General features: G+C 43.4%; 1 protein-coding gene and 1 long non-coding RNA gene across 4 annotated transcripts in view; one reads left to right on the top strand and one right to left on the bottom strand.

Annotated features, from left to right (window-relative positions):
• The window catches only part of SEMA3B (semaphorin 3B), a 67,963-nt gene that overhangs the window by 22,989 nt on the left and 25,834 nt on the right, over nucleotides 1-19,140 (top strand). For all 3 annotated transcript variants that reach the window (XM_072989843.2, XM_072989842.2, XM_072989844.2), the window contains exons 3-4: nucleotides 6,738-6,895; nucleotides 13,912-13,974. In XM_072989843.2, coding sequence (XP_072845944.2) covers nucleotides 6,738-6,895; nucleotides 13,912-13,974 — 221 coding nt within the window. The remainder of the gene's footprint in view (nucleotides 1-6,737; nucleotides 6,896-13,911; nucleotides 13,975-19,140) is intronic.
• On the bottom strand, nucleotides 1,079-5,653 carry LOC144586760 (uncharacterized). Its single transcript, XR_013541780.1, has 3 exons — nucleotides 5,516-5,653; nucleotides 3,004-3,093; nucleotides 1,079-1,191 (listed from the first exon to the last, which is right to left on the bottom strand). It is a non-coding gene; the product is annotated as an uncharacterized LOC144586760 (long non-coding RNA).

Raw genomic sequence — 19,140 nt, 5'->3', positions numbered from 1 at the left:
GCAGCAGGAAAATACCAGGCAAGGGTGTGGAATACTGGAAGCTAGCCAGGTCATAGCAACTAGAGCAAAGGACAAGGTATCAAGATGGGACCTCACTCAGCAGGGAGGCTTCAGCCTCACTTGGTGACAAATCTGGACCAGTCATTCCTTCTCAATTTGATCTACCCCACAGGGGTAGTCACTGTATCATGCCTTGCTTCCTTGAGGTTGCCTCACCTTAAACTATTTTATTTCTTTAAAACAAATAGGCAGGAAAGGCAGCCTGATTCGTAACTGTTAGCTGTAGGCAATCAGGAATTTAGAGCAAGTCACTGAGTCAGTGCGTGGAGTCATGGATGAAAAACAGAATGATCCATCTGGGTTGTCCTAATGGCCCCAAAGAATGGAAAGCCTTTTTCTCTGAGGCTGGCACAGAAATGCTGTAGTGGTTTGGAAGATTCCAGACTTCTAATGTTAGTCCCTTTGGTGGAGGGCATTGTTGCTGCTGTTGTTATCTTCATAAAAAAAACTACTAGTCTGCTTCCCTGTGGCCAAAACACTGAAATGTAGATCACTAATGTCTTACCAGGCAAGGAGAAGATTTTGCAGAGCGGTAAAAAGCTTCAGGAACTGGCAGCTGGAAGTTAGAGAAGCTCAGACATCTATGGTCCAGCTAAAAGTAGAGAACTTAAAAGAGTGTCATCAGATGGAGAGAAAGGGCCATGTCTGATTGCCCTGAGTGTGGTTGGTTACTTTGCCAGGAGTGACCTCTCTTAGAGTGACCCTTTCTGCCCATTCAGAGAATCGCTTCAACCAACCGCCCCGCCCCCCCGAAAGTAATAGCTCTGCTATTGAATCTAAAGGTCCAGCTTGGGCATGGATTGGGGTTTGGCTGGAATGCTGTTCTTCCCCATACCTTGTGTGATCACCAGGAAATAGCTTGCCCCACAAGCAGTCCAAAAGGCAGACTTCATGCCTGTGTGTTGATCATGCCCTGAGGCAGGTTCTTCCATTAGGTAACGTGAGCAAGATGCTGTCGGTCACAGATCCTGGAGGGAGTGTTGTTGGGAGGAATGGAGCATCGCTGAAGAGCATTGCTCTTAAGTGCCCACCACTGGAAGTCAGGCTCTGTACGTGGGCTGTACATGGTGTACCATCTTGTCATTCACCTCAGGCAGCAAAACGTCTTGGGCCAGCCGCAAAGTCATCACACTACAGAAAGGAAAGAGAGAGAAAGCATTTCTTCAAAATCATCATGCTCCTGCTGCTGGTTCAACATTGTTGTGGTGACAGTCAATACCCAGTGCTCTCAAGCTAGTGGGACAGATCAGACCATGCCTTCCTTCCCTCTGGATCCTGCGCACCCCATGCCCCCCCCGACCTGAGCAACAGCTAATTAGTGGGTGGATTGCTCCCCTGCCAGCCATTTTCTTTCACTTCCCCACAATAGCTTATTTGTTCCCACTGCCGAAAGCAGATTAGGCTCTGTGGGAAGAGAAAGGACCCTTTCTCTGTGCAGATGCCTGTTGTGCTCGGAGATTAATGTCACACTGCTGAGGAGGCTGGTAACCTGTTATAACTGGGGGGGGGGGTGGATCAGGAAGGGGTCTTAGAAGATGGGCATATGCAGGGGGGAGGGTCTGGTGCAAACCAGTGATTGGATTTGAGTTGGAGGTAGAGTGGGAAGACAAAACCACCAGGAACTTTTGAATTACACACAATTGGTGCAGGTTCGTAAGAAACCTCAGTCACTCTGGCATCTCAGGATCATGGCCACCCCTGCCTGTAGGTCTAAATGGCAGATGCCCCCTCCCACAACACAGAGAGTTTCCTAACAACAGCCTTTTTTATAGAGGAGAGTCCTCTGTTTGAAGGTCTGCTTCCAAAACCTCTGTTTTTGAAGATGTCTTTAAAGAAGGAGAAAAGGGGAGATCAGGATCTTTGAAATTACTACTTGTCCACCAGAAGCAAATGGGCAGCAGACTCAGTGGGTACACAATTAGTCTTCCTCACTTGGATGAGACATATTATAATTCTCCTTTAAGGAGAATAAGAATAACTTCTAACTTTACACCATAACTTCAAAGGAGCATTTGGAGTTTTTATGCAACTTAGTGGCCTCTTTTGGGGTGAAGTGTGGGTTGCCACTGTATTTTCCACATTGTCCTTTTAGCATCCAAAGTAGAGGATAAGTGTTGTGCTCTGAAAAGATATGGAATATTTAGATATTTTCACAGCTTCAATGAAAAAAAATGTCCAGCTTTGTAAGATGTTTTACTTTTGCACAACAGCAAAAAAAACAAGACTTTTTTTTCAACAGCAGCATGGTGTGATGTTTGCTTTTAAGAAAGCTTATATTTTGTGTAAAATCCCTATATTTTGTGCTAAATACAAGGTTTTTTTTTTTTTAAAAAAGGTTTTGTACAGAAACCACTTCTGTGAATTTTACACACACAAAAATTCTAAAATGTGAAAAATGCCCTAATGGGGACAAAGCATTTGTTCTCATCTGCAAGTGAAGATCTACAAAAACAAGTGAAGATTGATACTCTAATTAGGCACCATGCTGTGCAGTGGGCGGTGGGAAAGATGACTTCAATTTTAAAGCTATATTGGGAAAAGTTCAGAAATTGTTATTTTATAAGTGTGCTTTGTATGTAAATAAATGAAAATAGGTTCTCTGGTTTATTATTATTTATTACATTTTTTTGCATGTGCCCTCAAGCCAATTCCGACTTACGGCTGTTCTTTTTCAGGGTTTTCCAAGTAGTGAATACTCAGAAGTGATTTACTATTCCCTTCTTCTGGGAGCATCCTGGGACTGTGCCGCTTGCCCAAGCCCACAAGGCTCAAGGCAGCTTACAATGTTCTTAAAAGAATAAAAAAATGGATAAACCATATTTAACTTAAAATCATGTAACTAACCCCCCTGGGAAGCCATTAAAATTGAATAGATGCATTAAAAATAATTAAAATCAGCATGGATAGAAGTAAAACAGTACCATGGAGCAGGTTGACATTTACCTGAAATCTGGATGTCCTTAAAAGCCATCTTCTGAACACCATCTTGCAGTTTAATGGTCTTAACAGTCTGAGAGAGTTGGGTTTTTCTGCCTGTGTGGTGGCCAAATTATTACTATTTAGTTATTTTTTCCCCAAAAATGCCAGGCAGTCAATCAAAATTATAAAAACATTTACTGGTATTACATAACAGATACAAGTTTTGATTTTAAAAAAACTAACTATCTGTTAAATATTGACGTAGTATATATGCTGTTCCTAATATTGCCGTGTTTTGAAGCTCTGTTGATGCTATTTCTGGAATCTGCAACTGCTTATAATACTGTGTGAAATTTCTTGCTTTTGTTCCCGAAGCCCCAGTGATGATGGGGATCACTGAGGTATGTTTCATCCACAAGTGGGAAAGTTAGTGCATTGGTCATAATGCATATATATATATATATTTGCATTATGACCAATGCACTAACTTTCCCACTCTATCATGTCTAATTTTGTAATCTGTTTGTGCAAACTTTGGACATTCACAGATGAGGTGTGACATACACATCTTTCATCTTTTTCTTGGCAGAGGCGACATTTGCTGTTAACACTAATTCCTTCAATCTTAGCTTTCATAAAATGGGAGACAAATATGAATACCCCATGTCTAATAGGTAATCTTTGTGTAACAGATAATTGGGATTTTTTTCTGCTTGTTCTGAAATATGGTAGCCCAGTCCTGTTTTATTTAAAATTATTGACATAAGGATTAGTGAAACGTTAAACAGCAGTGATGACAAAGAAACTTCTTGGAATATTCCTCCTTTGATGCTAACTTCCCCAATTTCTTTACCATCGACCCAGTTTTCCATTTTTCCTTGTTTTTTTGAGGAACTTCTGACTATTTTTACTAATCTCAAAAATGTTTAGACAGGTGTTAATCCAGCTGTGTGGCAATGAGTCTAATGTCTTTTTATAGTCTTTCCAGGCCATGTTAAGATTTCTTTTCTGTCTTTTTGCATCGTTTTATCAATAAGGAGCTGATCTTTCATGCCTCTTGACTTTTTAAAGTTCCCTTTTTGTTCAGTTGGATATGGAGTTTTCAATTAAATAATTATATATTGATTTTGCATGTACTCCTGTGAGGAGTTTGAGTCTTGTTGGAAGGCATGTAATTGGTTGATCATTACTAGGTTCGTTGCCCTTTTGATGATCTTTTATTATCAGAAACGTGCAGCCTATTGTCATTCAATTTTCGGTTGCAGAACTTCAAAGTGATTGAATTGCACTGCTATAAATTGAAGGAGGCTTGTTAAATGCTTTATTATTATTATTATTATTATTATTATTATTATTATTATTATTATTATTATTATTATTATTATTATTATTATTATTATTATTATTATTAAAAACTACAAATTATTATGGTCACACTGCCCTGAAAAGCCTGCTCTACTGAGTGCAGTAAAACTGGGGATACAGACTTAATAAGGAGTTAATGGCTACTCTGAGAAACTTGTAGTCCAAATAAACAGAAGGGTGTGAAGAGCTCAGAGGGGCCTTGACACAGCCAAGGTCACATAAAGGTCACCTGCATAAATTCGACTTGATTGAAACAAGGATTTATGAGAGGTACCAATGTCATGGTTTTTAACGTTTCTCTTGTTCATGTACCAGAGAATATTACAAGATAGATCCCAGTTAAACCAAACAATTAAATACTTAAACTTTAAAGAAAATGTTTATAAAATGTTCTATAGATGGTATGTAACTCCAACTAAATTAGCAAAAATGAACAATGAAGGCTCATTTCATCATATATGGTGGATGTGTAAAAAAGCACAAGTATGCTGGAAAATGGTAAAGGTGCTATTAAAGAAATAATGAGATATGAAATTCTACTTAAACCAGACCTATTCTTACTTAATATTACACTAGATGTTATAAATAAGATAAATGGTTACTTAGTTATTATGATACTAACAGCAGCCAGAATTCTCTATAGAATTCTCTACAGAATTCTCAAATATTGGAAAAACTTTGAGATTCCAAAAGCCAACAAAGGAAGAATTGATGGAAAAAATAATGAGCATAGCAGAAATAGATAAACTCTCAGATATATTAGAACAAAACACAGAACAGACACAAAACGAGAAATGGGAGTTATTTTATGTGTGGCTCCAGGCAAACACATAAATGTAGAATATGTGAAATGACTTGTAAAAGAGGTAAAGAAAGTTGCGATCCATGTACAGGTAATTTTATTTTTATATATATACACACACCAATGATAAACAGATTGATAAAGAAAAAAAGGAATATGATAATAGCAAATATAGTGTCTGGTTAACTCTGTACCTTAATCTCTTTTTTTGTTTTTGTTTTATGCTTTCTCTTTTTCCTTCCTTTTTAATATGTACTATCGCTACTGTTTTAAACTAAATAAAGTATGTAATAATAATAAAAATATTGCAGTTAGCGTTTAAGGTGAAAAAAAGTGCTTATATTTTTGGGAATGGTAACCATCTCTTACGTCTTTCCCTACTAAGGTCTCAAGTCATGGGCCCTTGGTGTTTATTCTCTCGTTCTCATGTTTTGTCCCTGAAATTTCAAGGAATGGAATGTTCTCGGCCTAGTGGCAACTCTTGATTTGGCTGAAGTTCTTCCTGGCATACTGCAGAACACCCCCGGTCCAGATTTACTCTTGCCCCACCTTTGGTTTAGAAAACAGTGTTCCCTTTGGCTTCTGAATATACACTTGCTTCCCACTGTGTGGGACTCTGGGAGGTAGGCAGGTTCTTAGCTGAACTACTTTATTAGCCTTTAAATTCACCACGGTGTCTGTCTATATCAGACACACACTGTTTTGCAATTGTTGCTGGAGAGTTAGCCCCTTTTGACAGCACTAGGGCACACCCTTTGTGATGTCGCCAAGGGGCACATCCATGGGTTCCAAAGTTTAACCCTGAAATTTCAAAGAATTGGATGCTGCTGCAGACCTGGCAGTCCTCTCTGTAGAGTTGGTGGTCAATCAGTTGATTTGGTTTGATTTGATTCAGATCGGATTTGCTTACATTCACATCCTGCATTTTCTCCAGGGAGTTCATGGTGCCATCCATGGCTTTCTTTCTCCCCATATTTATTCTCACAATAAACCTGTGAGATAGATTAGGTTCAGATTATGACCAGCCCAAGATCACCCAGCAAATCTCCATGGCCAAGTGGGGATTCAAGTCTCCCAGTTCCTAGCCCAACACAAAAACCATGGGTACATCAGTCAGAGTACAAAGAACATTAAGAGAGAAATTTGAAAGAGGATGTTCACTTTATTTTACAAATCTACATGTGTTTTGGAACCAGAGCTTGGAAAAATTAAATTTTGGATTACACAATCTTCCAGCCAATATGTCTGCATCAGCTGAAGGAATCTGGGAATTTTAGTCCAAAAAAGTAAAATTCTGCTAGGAATTCACCTATGAGTAATATAAGTATGTTTAACAGCTTACACTTTAGTCTATTTTAACATTTATAACCGTCCTCTCTGTTCCTATATTTAATGTGATTCGTAAAAAAAAGTTACAAAAGTTTAAACCAATTATTTATTGTCTTCATGTCATTCCGTTGGTGTGTGCCATGGTTAGTTGGTCCCAATTGATTCTCCCTGACGTTGATTTTCTGATAGTGCTAACAGAGTTGTGCATCACACAGGCTTCTCTGTGGTTTAGATTGTCATTCAGACCCCCTTTTCTCTCCAGATCTCCGGATGCGCCATGGACTGCGCACCTATGAGTTGGAGCGTTCCTGCTGTTATGACACGCTGCTACTTGATGAAGAGAGGGGGCGGCTTTTTGTAGGGGGGAAGAACTACCTGGCGTCCTTGAGCCTAGACAACATCAGCAAACAGGACAAAAAGGTAATTTTGGGGAAGTGTATCCCACACAACCTTTCTTCATAGGAACACCCTCTCTCTCATACTACACGCCCCTTATTGAGTGGATGCATTGAGGAGCTGCATCTGCATGAATCAGCTCAGTTTCCCAGGGAAGGGCAATGGGTCAAATAAAGCAAGCTGTGGGCAAACACAGAGGCTACGAGCAGAGTTTTCAGCCCAGAGCTTCTCTCTAATTTGGTGGAATGGGATGAAAAAGTCCCCCTCCCAGCTGTTTTCCTAAGACCAATGGTCCCCAGGGGCACCTAGGAGCAACACACTGTTGTGATGCAGGGCCTTTCCCTCAAGGTTGAGTGTGGGAATTGGCTGTCCCTATCGAGACAAATGTTCTTAAAAGGTGTCCTGCCTGCCTGAAAAATCACAGAACATCTGCCTCCTACACATATAGAGGTGCCTCGATTTATGAACTTAATTGGTTCAGGAAGATGGGTGTAAGTCGAAATGGTCGCAAGTCAAAGCACCATTTCCCACTGGAATGCATTGAAATGCAATTAATTTGTTCCGGCCGAAGGAAAAAAATCACCAAAAAAATCACTAAAAAACCAGTTGGAACTGCGATTAATCCCTTCCAGCCGAAGGGGGAGCGGGAAGAAAAGCAGTCAACCGTGCAAGACCCATTGCAAATGCAAACAAGAGAAAGCAAAAAGCAATCAAGTGTGGAAGACCTAATGCAAGGAGAACAAAACAAAAACCAATCAACCGTGCAGGACCCATTGCAAATGCAAACAAAAGAAAGCAAAAAGCAATCAAGCAGATGATGCAAGATTGGAAATGGGGGGAAACTAAAAAGCAAACAAACCCCCCAAGACCCATCAGAAATGGGGGGGGAATCCAAAAAGCAAGGAAACCCTCCAAGATCCATTGGAAATGGGGGGGAATTAAAAAGCAACCAAACCGCCCAAGACCCATCAGAAATAGGGGGACCAAAAACCAAACAAACCCCCCCAAGACCCATCACAGCACAGAAATATAACCCTCCAGCTCAAAACCACACTGCAAAAACACGCAGAACAGTTTTTAAAATGCAGAAAACAGCACCTTTCCTTACAGGGCAGCCAGACGCCTCCTTGCAAACACATACACACAGGCTCTCAGAAGCAGAAGGAGGCAGTCCCAAGCCCCCGAAGCGTCCCACGATCTCTGGAGCAAAAGAGCTACAAAGAAGCAGCCTTGTCACCACCTACAGTTAGAAATTTGAATTTCCTGCTTTTTCCCCCTGCCTTTTTCTGTTCGTAAGTGGAAGCTCCAGTTGCAAATGGAAGCAAAATTTTGCAGACGGAGCTAGTCATAACTAGAAATGATTGTAAGTCGGAGCGTTCGTAAGTCGAGGCACCGCTGTACATGCAAGGGCTGAATGTTGCAGTCAAAGGTCATCGTCGTTTAGTCGTTTAGTCGTGTCCGACTCTTCATGACCCCATGGACCAGAGCATGCCAGGCCCGCCTATCTTCCACTGCCTCCCGGAGTTGTGTCAAATTCATGTTGGTTGCTTCGCAGACACTGACCAGCCATCTCATCCTCAGTCGTCCCCTTCTCCTCTTGCCTTCACACTTTCCCAACATCAGGGTCTTTTCCAGGGAGTCTTCTCTTCTCATGAGATGGCCAAAGTACTGGAGCCTCAGCTTCAGGATCTGTCCTTCCAGTGAGCACTCAGGGTTGATTTCCTTTAGAACTGATAGGTTTGTTCTCCTTGCAGTCCAGGGGATTCTCAAGAGCCTCCTCCAGCACCACAATTCAAAGGCATCAATTCTTCGCCGGTCTGCTTTCTTTATGGTCCAGCTCTCACTTCCATACATCACTACAGGAAAAACCATAGCTCTGACTATTCGGACTTTTGTTGGCAATGTGATGTCTCTGCTTTTTAAGATGCTATCAAGATTTGTCATCGCTTTCCTCCCAAGACGAAGGCGTCTTTTAATTTCGGGGCTGCTGTCTCCATCTGCAGTGATCATGGAGCCCAGGAAAATAAAATCTGTCACTGCCTCCATGTCTTCCCCTTCTATTTCCCAGGAGGTGATGGGACCAGTGGCCATGATCTTAGTTTTTTTGATGTTGAGTTTCAGACCGTTTTTTGCACTCTCCTCTTTCATTCTCATTACAAGGTTCTTTAATTCCTCCTCACTTTCTGCCATCAGAGTGGTATCATCTGCATATCGGAGGTTGTTGATATTTCTTCCGGCAGTCTTAATTCCGGCTTGGGATTCCTCCAGTCCAGCCTTCCGCATGATGTATTCTGCATATAAGTTAAATAAGCAGGGTGACAATATACAGCCTTGTCGTACTCCTTTCCCAATTTTGAACCAATCAGTTGTTCCATGTCCAGTTCTAACTGTTGCTTCCTGTCCCACATATAGATTTCTCAGGAGACAGATAAAGTGGTCAGGCACTCCCATTTCTTTAAGAACTTGCCATAGTTTGCTGTGGTCCACACAGTCAAAGGCTTTTGCGTAGTCAATGAAGCAGAAGTAGATGTTTTTCTGGAACTCTCTGGCTTTCTCTATAATCCAGCGCATGTTTGCAATTTGGTCTCTAATTCCTTTCCCCCTTCGAAATCCAGCTTGTACTTCTGGGAGTTCTCGGTCCACATACTGCTGAAGCCTACCTTGCAGGATTTTGAGCATAACCTTGCTGGTGTGTGAAATGAGTGCAATTGTACGGTAGTTGGAGCAGCCAAAGGTACCAAGGGGGTGTTTTTCACTGAGCTTGGCGGAAAAAGAGGCTGTGCTTCTAGATGCCCCTGTTTCTTTTCAAATTCAAAGGCTTTGCTATAAAAACCGTGTTGGAAATACTGTACTGAAGGGAATTTCAGATTTTTAAAAAATAAATAGAGAAATAAAGGAACAACAATATTGGGCTACTCTGTTCTCTCTTCATCTTGCCTGCCTGCTCTGGAGCTCTCAGTGGTTCTTTTCGCTGCAGGAACGGGGCATTTGCTTGTCATGACAACATGACAGCATTCCAGACTCCTCCGTGAAATCTTGTATAATGAAACCTCTCTGTCCAATGAAACAGGACACAGGGTGGCTTGAGTCTGCTGGTGCCCTGACTGCTGGGCTGCGGATGGAAATGGCATTCCCAGCCCAGCAGGAGAAATCCTTTGGAGACACAATGAGCCACCTCCGACCCCCTGCCCCACCTCCCAGAGCACTTGCCTTCCTTGGTTTGTGTAGCTGGAGGGCAGCAGAGCATGACCCACCGCTGGGCTTTCGGTTTCTCTGCCACAAAGCAAAACTAATCATCTGAGTCAGGCTCAGTTTCTGCAACATCAGCAAAGTTTTGGTCCCTTTCATGGTAAATGGCATGCAGACTGCCTGCTTCCTTACTACAGAGGCACAAGCATGGATGGCCCAGAGCTCGGAAGGTTGAATTTGGGACTACAGTACCCAGCGTGACCACTTCTGAGAGTTTGTAGTCCAATAATAATAATAATAATAATAATAATAATAATAATAATAATAATAATAATAATAATAATAATAATAATAATAATAATAATAATAATAATAATAATAATAATAATAATAATAATGTGTGTTTAGTCGTTTAGTCGTGTCCGACTCTTCGTGACCCCATGGACCAGAGCACGCCAGGCCCTCCTGTCTTCTACTGCCTCCTGGAGTTGTGTCAGGTTCATGTTGGTTGCTTCGCAGACACTGTCCAGCCATCTCATCCTTGGTCGTCCCCTTCTCCTCTTGCCATCACACCTTCCTAACATCAAGGTTTTTTCCAAGGACTCTTTTCTTCTCATGAGATGGCCAAAGTACTGGAGCCTCAGCTTCAGGATCTGTCCTTCAAGTGAGCATTCAGGGTTGATTTCCTTTAGAACTGATAGGTTTGTTCTCCTTGCAGTCCAGGGGATTCTCAAGAGCCTCCTCCAGCACCACAATTCAAAGGCATCAATTCTTCGGCGGTCTGCTTTCTTTATGGTCCAGCTCTCACTTCCATACATCACGACAGGAAAAACCATAGCTTTGACTATTCGGACTTTTGTTGGCAAGGTGATGTCTCTGCTTTTCAAGATGCTGTCAAGATTTGTCATCGCTTTCCTCCCAAGAAGAAGGCGCCTTTTAATTTCAGGGCTGCTGTCTCCATCTGCAGTGATCATGGAGCCCAGGAAGATAAAATTTGACACTGCCTCCATATCTTCCCCTTCTATTTCCCAGGAGGTGATGGGACCAGTGGCCATGATCTTAGTTTTTTTGATGTTGAGTTTCAGACCGTTTTTTGCACTCTCCTCTTTCACTCTCATTACAAGGTTCTTTAATTCCTCCTCACTTTCTGCCATCAGAGTGGTATCATCTGCATATCGGAGGTTGTTGATATTTCTTCCGGCAATCTTAATTCCGGCTTGGGTTTCTTCCAGTCCAGCCTTCCGCATGATGTATTCTGCATATAAGTTAAATAAGCTGGGGGACAATATACAGCCTTGCCGTACTCCTTTCCCAATTTTGAACCACTCAGTTGTTCCATGTCCAGTTCTAACTGTTGCTTCCTGTCCCACATATAGGTTTCTCAGGAGACAGATAAAGTGGTCAGGCACTCCCATTTCTTTAAGAACTTGCCATAGTTTGCTGTGGTCCACACAGTCAAAGGCTTTCGCATAGTCAATGAAGCGGAAGTAGATATTTTTCTGGAACTCTCTGGCTTTCTCCATAATCCAGCGCAAGTTAGCAATTTGGTCTCGAGTTCCTCTGCCTCTTCGGAATCCAGCTTGTACTTCTTGTACAGCTTGTACAGCTTGTACAAGCTTGTACAGCTTGTACAGCTTGTATAATAATAATAATAATAATAATAATAATAATAATAATAATAATAATAATAATAATAATAATAATAATAATAATAATAATAATAATAATAAAGATACTTAGGGTTTTGTTTAAAATTCGTATCTGTTATATAATACCAGTCAATGTTTTTATAATTTTGACTGTGCCTAATGTTTTTTAATCATTATCATGATCATCCTTCCAAGTGCTGGTAAGGGTGTGCTGTTGTTTCCAACTGTAGGCCTATAATCATCTGGCATGACAAAGGCTTGAGAGCTGGGATGGGATACTGGTAGAGCAAGTGCCAATGGCTGCTAGTATACTGGTAGAATGGGGCCATTGCTACCCCCAGCTTCATGGGTCGACACACAGGGCGTGGTTCACTCTTAAGACGACCAGTGACTTCACTAAAAGTCCACAGAACTGTGGAATAGGTTAGTAATCCACGTAGCCTAGTTTCTTCGTCAGATGCCCTGTTGTATGGCTTGTGACTGAAAGAGTTTGGATTAGTGGCAGACATGTGAAATGCATGGTTTTTAAACGACAGTGTGGGATTCTGGAGCTGTAGTCCAAGAAGCAGGGTTGTAGAGGAGGAGCCAACACTCTTAGGGACAAATCCTTTGGCCTTTCTGAGCAGCTGGGAGTATGACAGGGAGTTTGCCACACCCATTCCAGGCTGTCCTGTTCCCTCTCAACCTGGCTGCATATCTCAGAGTAGAAGGGAGAGAAATGCAGTTTTCCAGGAACAATATATTGTTGCAGGCGATCTGTTGTAACATTGCACGGTTTGGTCTTGAATGTGCAATGAAGAGTTATTAACTTTATAAAAGACCTGTTCTTCAGAGTGTTATAATTTATAACTGCAGAGATGGAAGGGAATAAACACCTATTCATCTGTCTACTCATTTAGAGCCTCCTTATTGGATGTATGTAGCTAGGGGCACTGTCATGATGATAATGTACACTTTCACAACGGGACTGATTGAGTACAGTGGTGCCTCACTTAGCGATGTTAATCTGTTCCGGAAAAAACATTGCTAAGTGATTTAATCACCAAGCGATATTTAAAAGCCCATAGGAACATATTAAAACGCATTTAATACGTTCCTATGAGCTAAAAACTTACCTTAAAGCGAAATTCCTCCATAGTGGCGGCCATTTTGGGTGCCTCTAAAGCGAGGCAAAACAGCAGCGCCCATTTTTTTTGCGGTGGCCATTTTGAAACCACCGATCAGCTGTTTAACAAAGTTCGCTTTGCCATGATCGCTTCCCTGCAATCATCGCAAAGCGAATTTTAGCCATAGGGGCCATCGCTAAGCAATCACTCCAGCGATGGCCAAAAGTCCATCGCAAAGCGATTTCATCGCTCAACGGAGCAATCGCTAAGCGAGGCACCACTGTATATAGAAATTCAAAGCTAAACTCTTAACAACTAAACACTCAAAACTCTCTGCCTGGATGAGTAAAGCTGTCAGATTCACTTGTTCCCACATTTTTTTCTTAAATCAATTTCTTTCTGTCAGATTGATGTAGACATTTGCAATCAGACCAAATTAAACAATCATCTCTAGACAGGACCTTTTTTGCAGAAGCAACCTGATCACAGAATTACCTTGCTAGGGAGATAAGCCCTGGCATTGCTCAGTATATGCTGAGTTCATTGATATTCTATTCATCATTTTGCTGGTTTTTAGTAATGACCTAAAGCATAATTTAATGTACTGCTGTGGAATTTTTATTTTTAAATGTTGTACATTTTCAGATATTTACCTATGTGTTTTGTACGCCATTTTGCCGTGCTCTGTGAGCAAAAGGTGGTCCATAAATATTTCAATGAGTCAATCAGTCACTCATCTGAGCAAATCAGTTAAATGGTGCCTATGATATGCAAGGCATTTTCGGCTTAGTCCCATTCTTGGATTTCTGACCTTGCAGATCATCATCAGCAGACATGATGCCCGGCTCAGCCTTTGTTTCACATTCCATGCTGGAAGACACTCAGGGCTTAAATAGCAGGGAAACAGTGAGCCGTGACAAAAGGAAAGCAGCAGCATTATCTTACAGCTGAAGTTCTTTTCCACCGGTGCTTTGATAGCATTGGGCTAACTTAAACTGTGATGGATGGCTGCCCTAGTAGATTTGCTCTGTGTGGATGTGGATGTTTGTGCCTGGATGCACATGCTAATGATCTGCCTCATTTTTTTCTTTTACAGATTTACTGGCCAGCACCCGTGGAGTGGAGGGAGGAATGCAACTGGGCTGGCAAAGACATCAATGTAAGTGACCTATTTGGACAGGAAAGAGGACGACCATGCCTTTCTCAGCTTATGATAGGAACCTGGGTGCAAAGTTAAGGGACAGTAGGAGTTACTGGGGAATGTGAGGCAAGCCAGTTACTTCCAGAGGAAACAGACCAACAGCCAGATAGTTCTGTTGTTGTCCTATGGTGTTCCGAGAGAGACTAGCTTGAGACCTTTCACCAACGAGCCAAGTCTTCTGCTGCATTTAAGGATCTGTTGAGCATCTCGCAGGCAAGAGTCCTCTTACTCCAAACACAGGTTTTCTCTGCCCTCTGTCTGCCTTGCAAACCAACCATCAGGTCCCAGCCCGGTGAGGCCCTGTGAAGGTTGGTGGGAGTCATGTCACTGTGGAAGAAGGGGTTGGTGTACTTAGAGATTCCAGCTGAGTTGTGACCCGTCTTGACCTTTTAGGAGATAAGGCAAAGGTTCCCACCATTTTGGCAGGAGCAGAGATGAACCAGGACACATTTAGATTTTGTTCCTTGATAGCTGTGGGCGAGCAGCAGGAAAGGTCTCGGGCACCTTGGCTATAATTCATACAGGTTGTCCAGAAAGGGAGCAGCTCTGGGTCAAGCCTGAAAATAACAAGCCCACCAAGAAAATCACCACCATCCTTCTACTTGAGATTTTTTGGAACAGCACAGACTGAGTAGCATCAGGATGCACAGGACACACGCTGTCTCTCCAGAATCAGTATCCTACACACACACACACACACGCACACACACACACACACCCCACACCCTTCTTGGAAACTTGGTAATCTCTGCTGTATTGCTATTTCAAGCCCTAGAATAGCTTTATATGCCCACTCTCTGAGTTAAGGGCTTGCTACCTGTGGGCCACTAGCAGTTGCCAGACTTCAGCTCTGCCATACTTCACCACTGGCTATGCAGGCTAGAGCTAATGGGAGCTGTAGTCCAACAACATTTGATGGAAGGGTATACGCAAGGACAGCCATGTTCCAGCTAGGGTGAAGTGGCCGACAAGGCTTAAGGGCTTTAGAGCATAGGCCATGGCTGTAATTTGGAGGACTAACTGTGCTCTTTCAGTACCCCTGATTTCTATACTCTATTCCAAAATGTGCCACCCAATGCCACCTTCATACTTGGTGTGAAAGTGGTGTGGCTAGTATGGGTCACATGGCTGGCCCCTTTCAAGGCTTAAAGAGAGGTGAGACTTCGTTACCCCAGCTGGCTTCCTCCCCTTCCAGTGACGTGCTGTGGGTTGGGAGGGCTGCTGTCCATACAAGGACTCTAGTGTGGTGTGTGCTGTTGTCAATAGGTGTTGGCACTTTGACCTGTTATTGAAGCCTGTGGAAGAGTCTGATGTGGTCATGATAACTTCACTGCCATGGTTAATGATTTGTATGATGGGCAGTAGCCAAGATCGGAGAGCCGCCAGAAGGGTGGATGTGCAGCACACAGGCAATAAGTAAGCAGCATTTTCACTGTGAACAAGAGTTAGGAATATCATTATGATCGTAGTGGCCTCCAAAGCTTTGATAAGAACCTGCCTAAGTTAGGGACCATCAGTCCATTTTCTTTTGTAATGTCTAACACCATCGTTCCCCCTACCTGGTAGCATCCAGATGGGTTAAATGGCAATGCTCAGATCCACTCATCATCACCATGGACTTGGCTGGTTGGGGACAACAGCATGTTGTTAGTCTGAGGAACTCCTTGCCACAGGATATGGTGATAGCATCTGGCCTAGATGCCTATAAAAGTGGATTGGACAGATTTCTGGAGGAAAAGTCAATTGCATGTTACGAGCCATGATGGGGATGTATAAAATCTCCAGGCTTAAAAGGAAGGTCTCTCCAAATGCCAGATGCAGGGGAAGGGTGTCAGGAGACAGGCCTCTAAGTTGTCTCGTGTGCTCCCAGAGGCATCTGGTGGAGCCACTGTGAGATACCAGAAGCTGGACCAGGTGGGCCCATCCATGGCCTCATCCACCAGGGCTCTTCTTGTTTTTATGTTCTTAACAGGAGTTCTATGGCAGTGCATCGGGTGGGTGGCACTAAGAAGGCACCTGGTCTTCACTGCCACTGACTGTCCATGGTTTCTGAGAGTGTTCCTCCTGTTGTTACTTGAAGATAGTGGGGATTGAATTCGTGAGCTCTGTTCCACTGGTCTGCAGGCCTTCTTCTGTGTCGAGGGCTAGATCAGGGCTAGAGTGGTGAATGATTAGTCCAAGATCACTAGGATCTAAGGGTTTTTAGCTGGTCATGGGGGCAGCCAGAAGCAGTGTCAGCACACACATTGCCCTGTGGCACACAGTGTGCCTTCTTTTACCAATGTTTTATGGAGCAGTTTCTTGACAGTATACATAGAGAGGAAATGCTCATTTCTCCTTTCCCTCTATCCCCATCAGATGTGCTCTGTTCAAAACAACAATAGCAACAGTACAATTGAATAACTAAAAAGAACCAAGAAGAAGAAAGACTACAATTCTGTGTCAAAAAAACAGACATGAGACAAGACACTGATTAGCTGAAGCCAACTTGATATACAAAGTGGTTAAAAGGCTGGGCAGGGATGGGTTTGAAGCCTCCTGGTCCTTGAGCCAGCCTCTCAGCCTGATGTAACCTATCTTAATTTACAGGGCTGTGTTGTGAGGATTAAAATGTGAAGGTGGGCTGTGTACCCCTCCTTGAGCCACTTGAAAGAAAATTGGGACGTGAAGGATAATGATGATGAAGATTAAAAAACAAAGAAAAAGATACCTCTGGGGTGTGGTCTAGGTGCCGTCTAGTTCACCTACCTATCCAGGAATCCAGCCCAAGCACTTTCAAGGGCTTTTGCATTGGTTACTTGCCCACAATCAGCTGTGCTGGGTGTGTGGGTGTGGGGGGGGGCTTCATTCCTTTTGCAGGATAGTCTGCCAACTCAGAGACATCCTGGCTGATCCACTGGAGGACCAAGAGCTGAACCCTGGATTTACTGCCATACTGTGAAACCACCCCTCTCACCCCCACAGCCAGCTTTTTTCAGACATAAGAACTATTGCCCTGGTGGGGAGGCCCGGAGAGAAAAAGAGCACCCTCTATGCTCCAGTGAGCAAAAGTCCATTATAAAGGAAGTGCCCTGGAAGCTGAGACTGGCTGAGAGGAGGCTGTGCCGAGGCATTTCTTTCTGCCAGGGATGCTCATCTCGTATTTCTCCCCCCTGTCAACAGCTCTCCATATTCAGCCTGCTTTGTTCATCAGGGCAAAAGGGCAGGAAAACAAAGGACCCCAAGATTGTTTGTCTTCCTGGGCTCAAGAGCGATGAGAGGGATGTGACAGGTCCCCTGCCTTGTTTACTTGAAAACTGCCAGAGAGGATATGCTCTGCAAGGGGATCAGACCCCAGCAACTGCTCCAGAGGAGGGCTCTCTCTCTCTCTCTTTGTGAGTGTGTGTGTGTGTGAGTGAGTGAGTGTGAGAGAGAGAGACTCAGAAATGAAGCTGTTCACACCCACCCACCCACCCACCCACCCACACACACACACACACACACACACACACACATGTGAGAGAGAGAGAGAGAGCCTAGAAGTGTTAAAATCCAGAGTAGGGACTAAACCAAGGACCTTTTGCGGCCTGAAGCAGAGTAGCTCCCACCCTAACCCTAAGTTAAGGCACCTTTAGTTGATGCCATCCAAATGGTTTGCACACAAGGCTGACCATTTCATAAACATCTATCCCCAGTTGTACAATTCCTGTATTGTACAATTATTCTTTAAAAATAAGAGTAATTACAAATGTACATGCTGACTGTTTGATATCCCTTGTCTGCTGCCTGAGATGGCTGCCTCACTCTGCCTATTAGCAGGGCTGGCCCTAGCTGATCGTGGTGCAGTTGATGACAAGGTGGGCACCACTCTCTTCTGCCCTTTCCATAAGAGGATATTGGCTCTGCATTAAGCAAATCAGGCTGCAAGTGTGGGAAGATTCTCCCAAACTGTGTTTCCCTTGTGCTTTAAAGCAACTGCAGCTACAGAGTGCCAGGCTGAGGGCAAATCTTCCCTGCAAAGAAAGGGAATGAATAACAGAGACAACCCCTTTTGTTATGCAGATGAGCCAGAGCCAGAGTAATTATCACCAGATTAGGGCAAAAATCCCAGGTTGTCTTGAGCTGTGTGGAACATGAGTCTGTGCCACCACCCTGGTGTGCTCATTTCGGCGCCGGTAGCCCTGCTGCCTGTAGCAAAGAGGCAAGCTGGCCCTCATGGGACTGGGGACTGGGTCAACCGCTTTGGAGCTCAGCTTTCTCTATAGCTGCAGTTTATTTAAATTCAGCTCTACAGACTGCCCACTGCAGCCTGGATTAAGCATTAAGGGAGCATAACCTAGGAGATCACACACCTTTGATTTAAATTAAAAGGCAAAAAGAGAAGTTGGCGCTAAGAGGCTTGCCACTCTAGAGGAGCTCGAGGTGTGGATTAAAGCGAACAGTGGGAGCTGGGGTGGATGGAACGGGGCAGATTATAGGTTGGTAGACACGGTGGACCGGAGTGCATTGCGCACAAGGGGGAGGGAAGGCAGCTCACCCTTCATCTTGTTCTGCTACTGCCTTTGACTTGAAAGTTAATTAAATCTGCTGCACCTCCTTCTACCCCAGTAGGTTTAACAGATTTGGTCTTTTCTATGGAAATCTGAAGACCTACTTTATCATTGGTTTTGCTCAGGAGCTCACTTTCTGTCAAGCCAGACATCTGGTCCATACTGCTCAGGAGTGCTAACACAAGTGGTGTTTGGCCCTCCAGATGTTTCTGGACTGCAGCATCCATCAGCCTTAGGCAGGAGAGCCAGCGGTGAAGTATGATGGGACCTCCAGTCTTAACAAAGTCTGGAGAAGGACATGTTTGCCCTCTGCATTCTACACTGGCTGGCAGTGTCTTTGCAAAGTTTCAAGCAGGGATCTTTCCCAGTCTTCTCTAGAGACACCAGGGACTGAACCCAGGGCTGTTTGGCTTATGGAACACACATTCTGTCATTGAAGGGGCCTAACCCCGTTCATAGCACATGGAGCCCAAAGTTGCTTCCTGATTACCTCTTTCTTAAAGGTATGCTTCAGCTTCAGCAATTATTCAGAATCTGAAGCAAACTGGGGGTATTCGTTCGTTTCTGAACTGATATGAAGTGAAAGGCGGAAGCC

Source organism: Pogona vitticeps, chromosome 2 (assembly GCF_051106095.1).
Source record: "Pogona vitticeps strain Pit_001003342236 chromosome 2, PviZW2.1, whole genome shotgun sequence".
Taxonomy (NCBI): Eukaryota; Metazoa; Chordata; class Lepidosauria; order Squamata; family Agamidae; genus Pogona; species Pogona vitticeps.
This window is presented reverse-complemented; position numbering and strand designations above follow the sequence as displayed.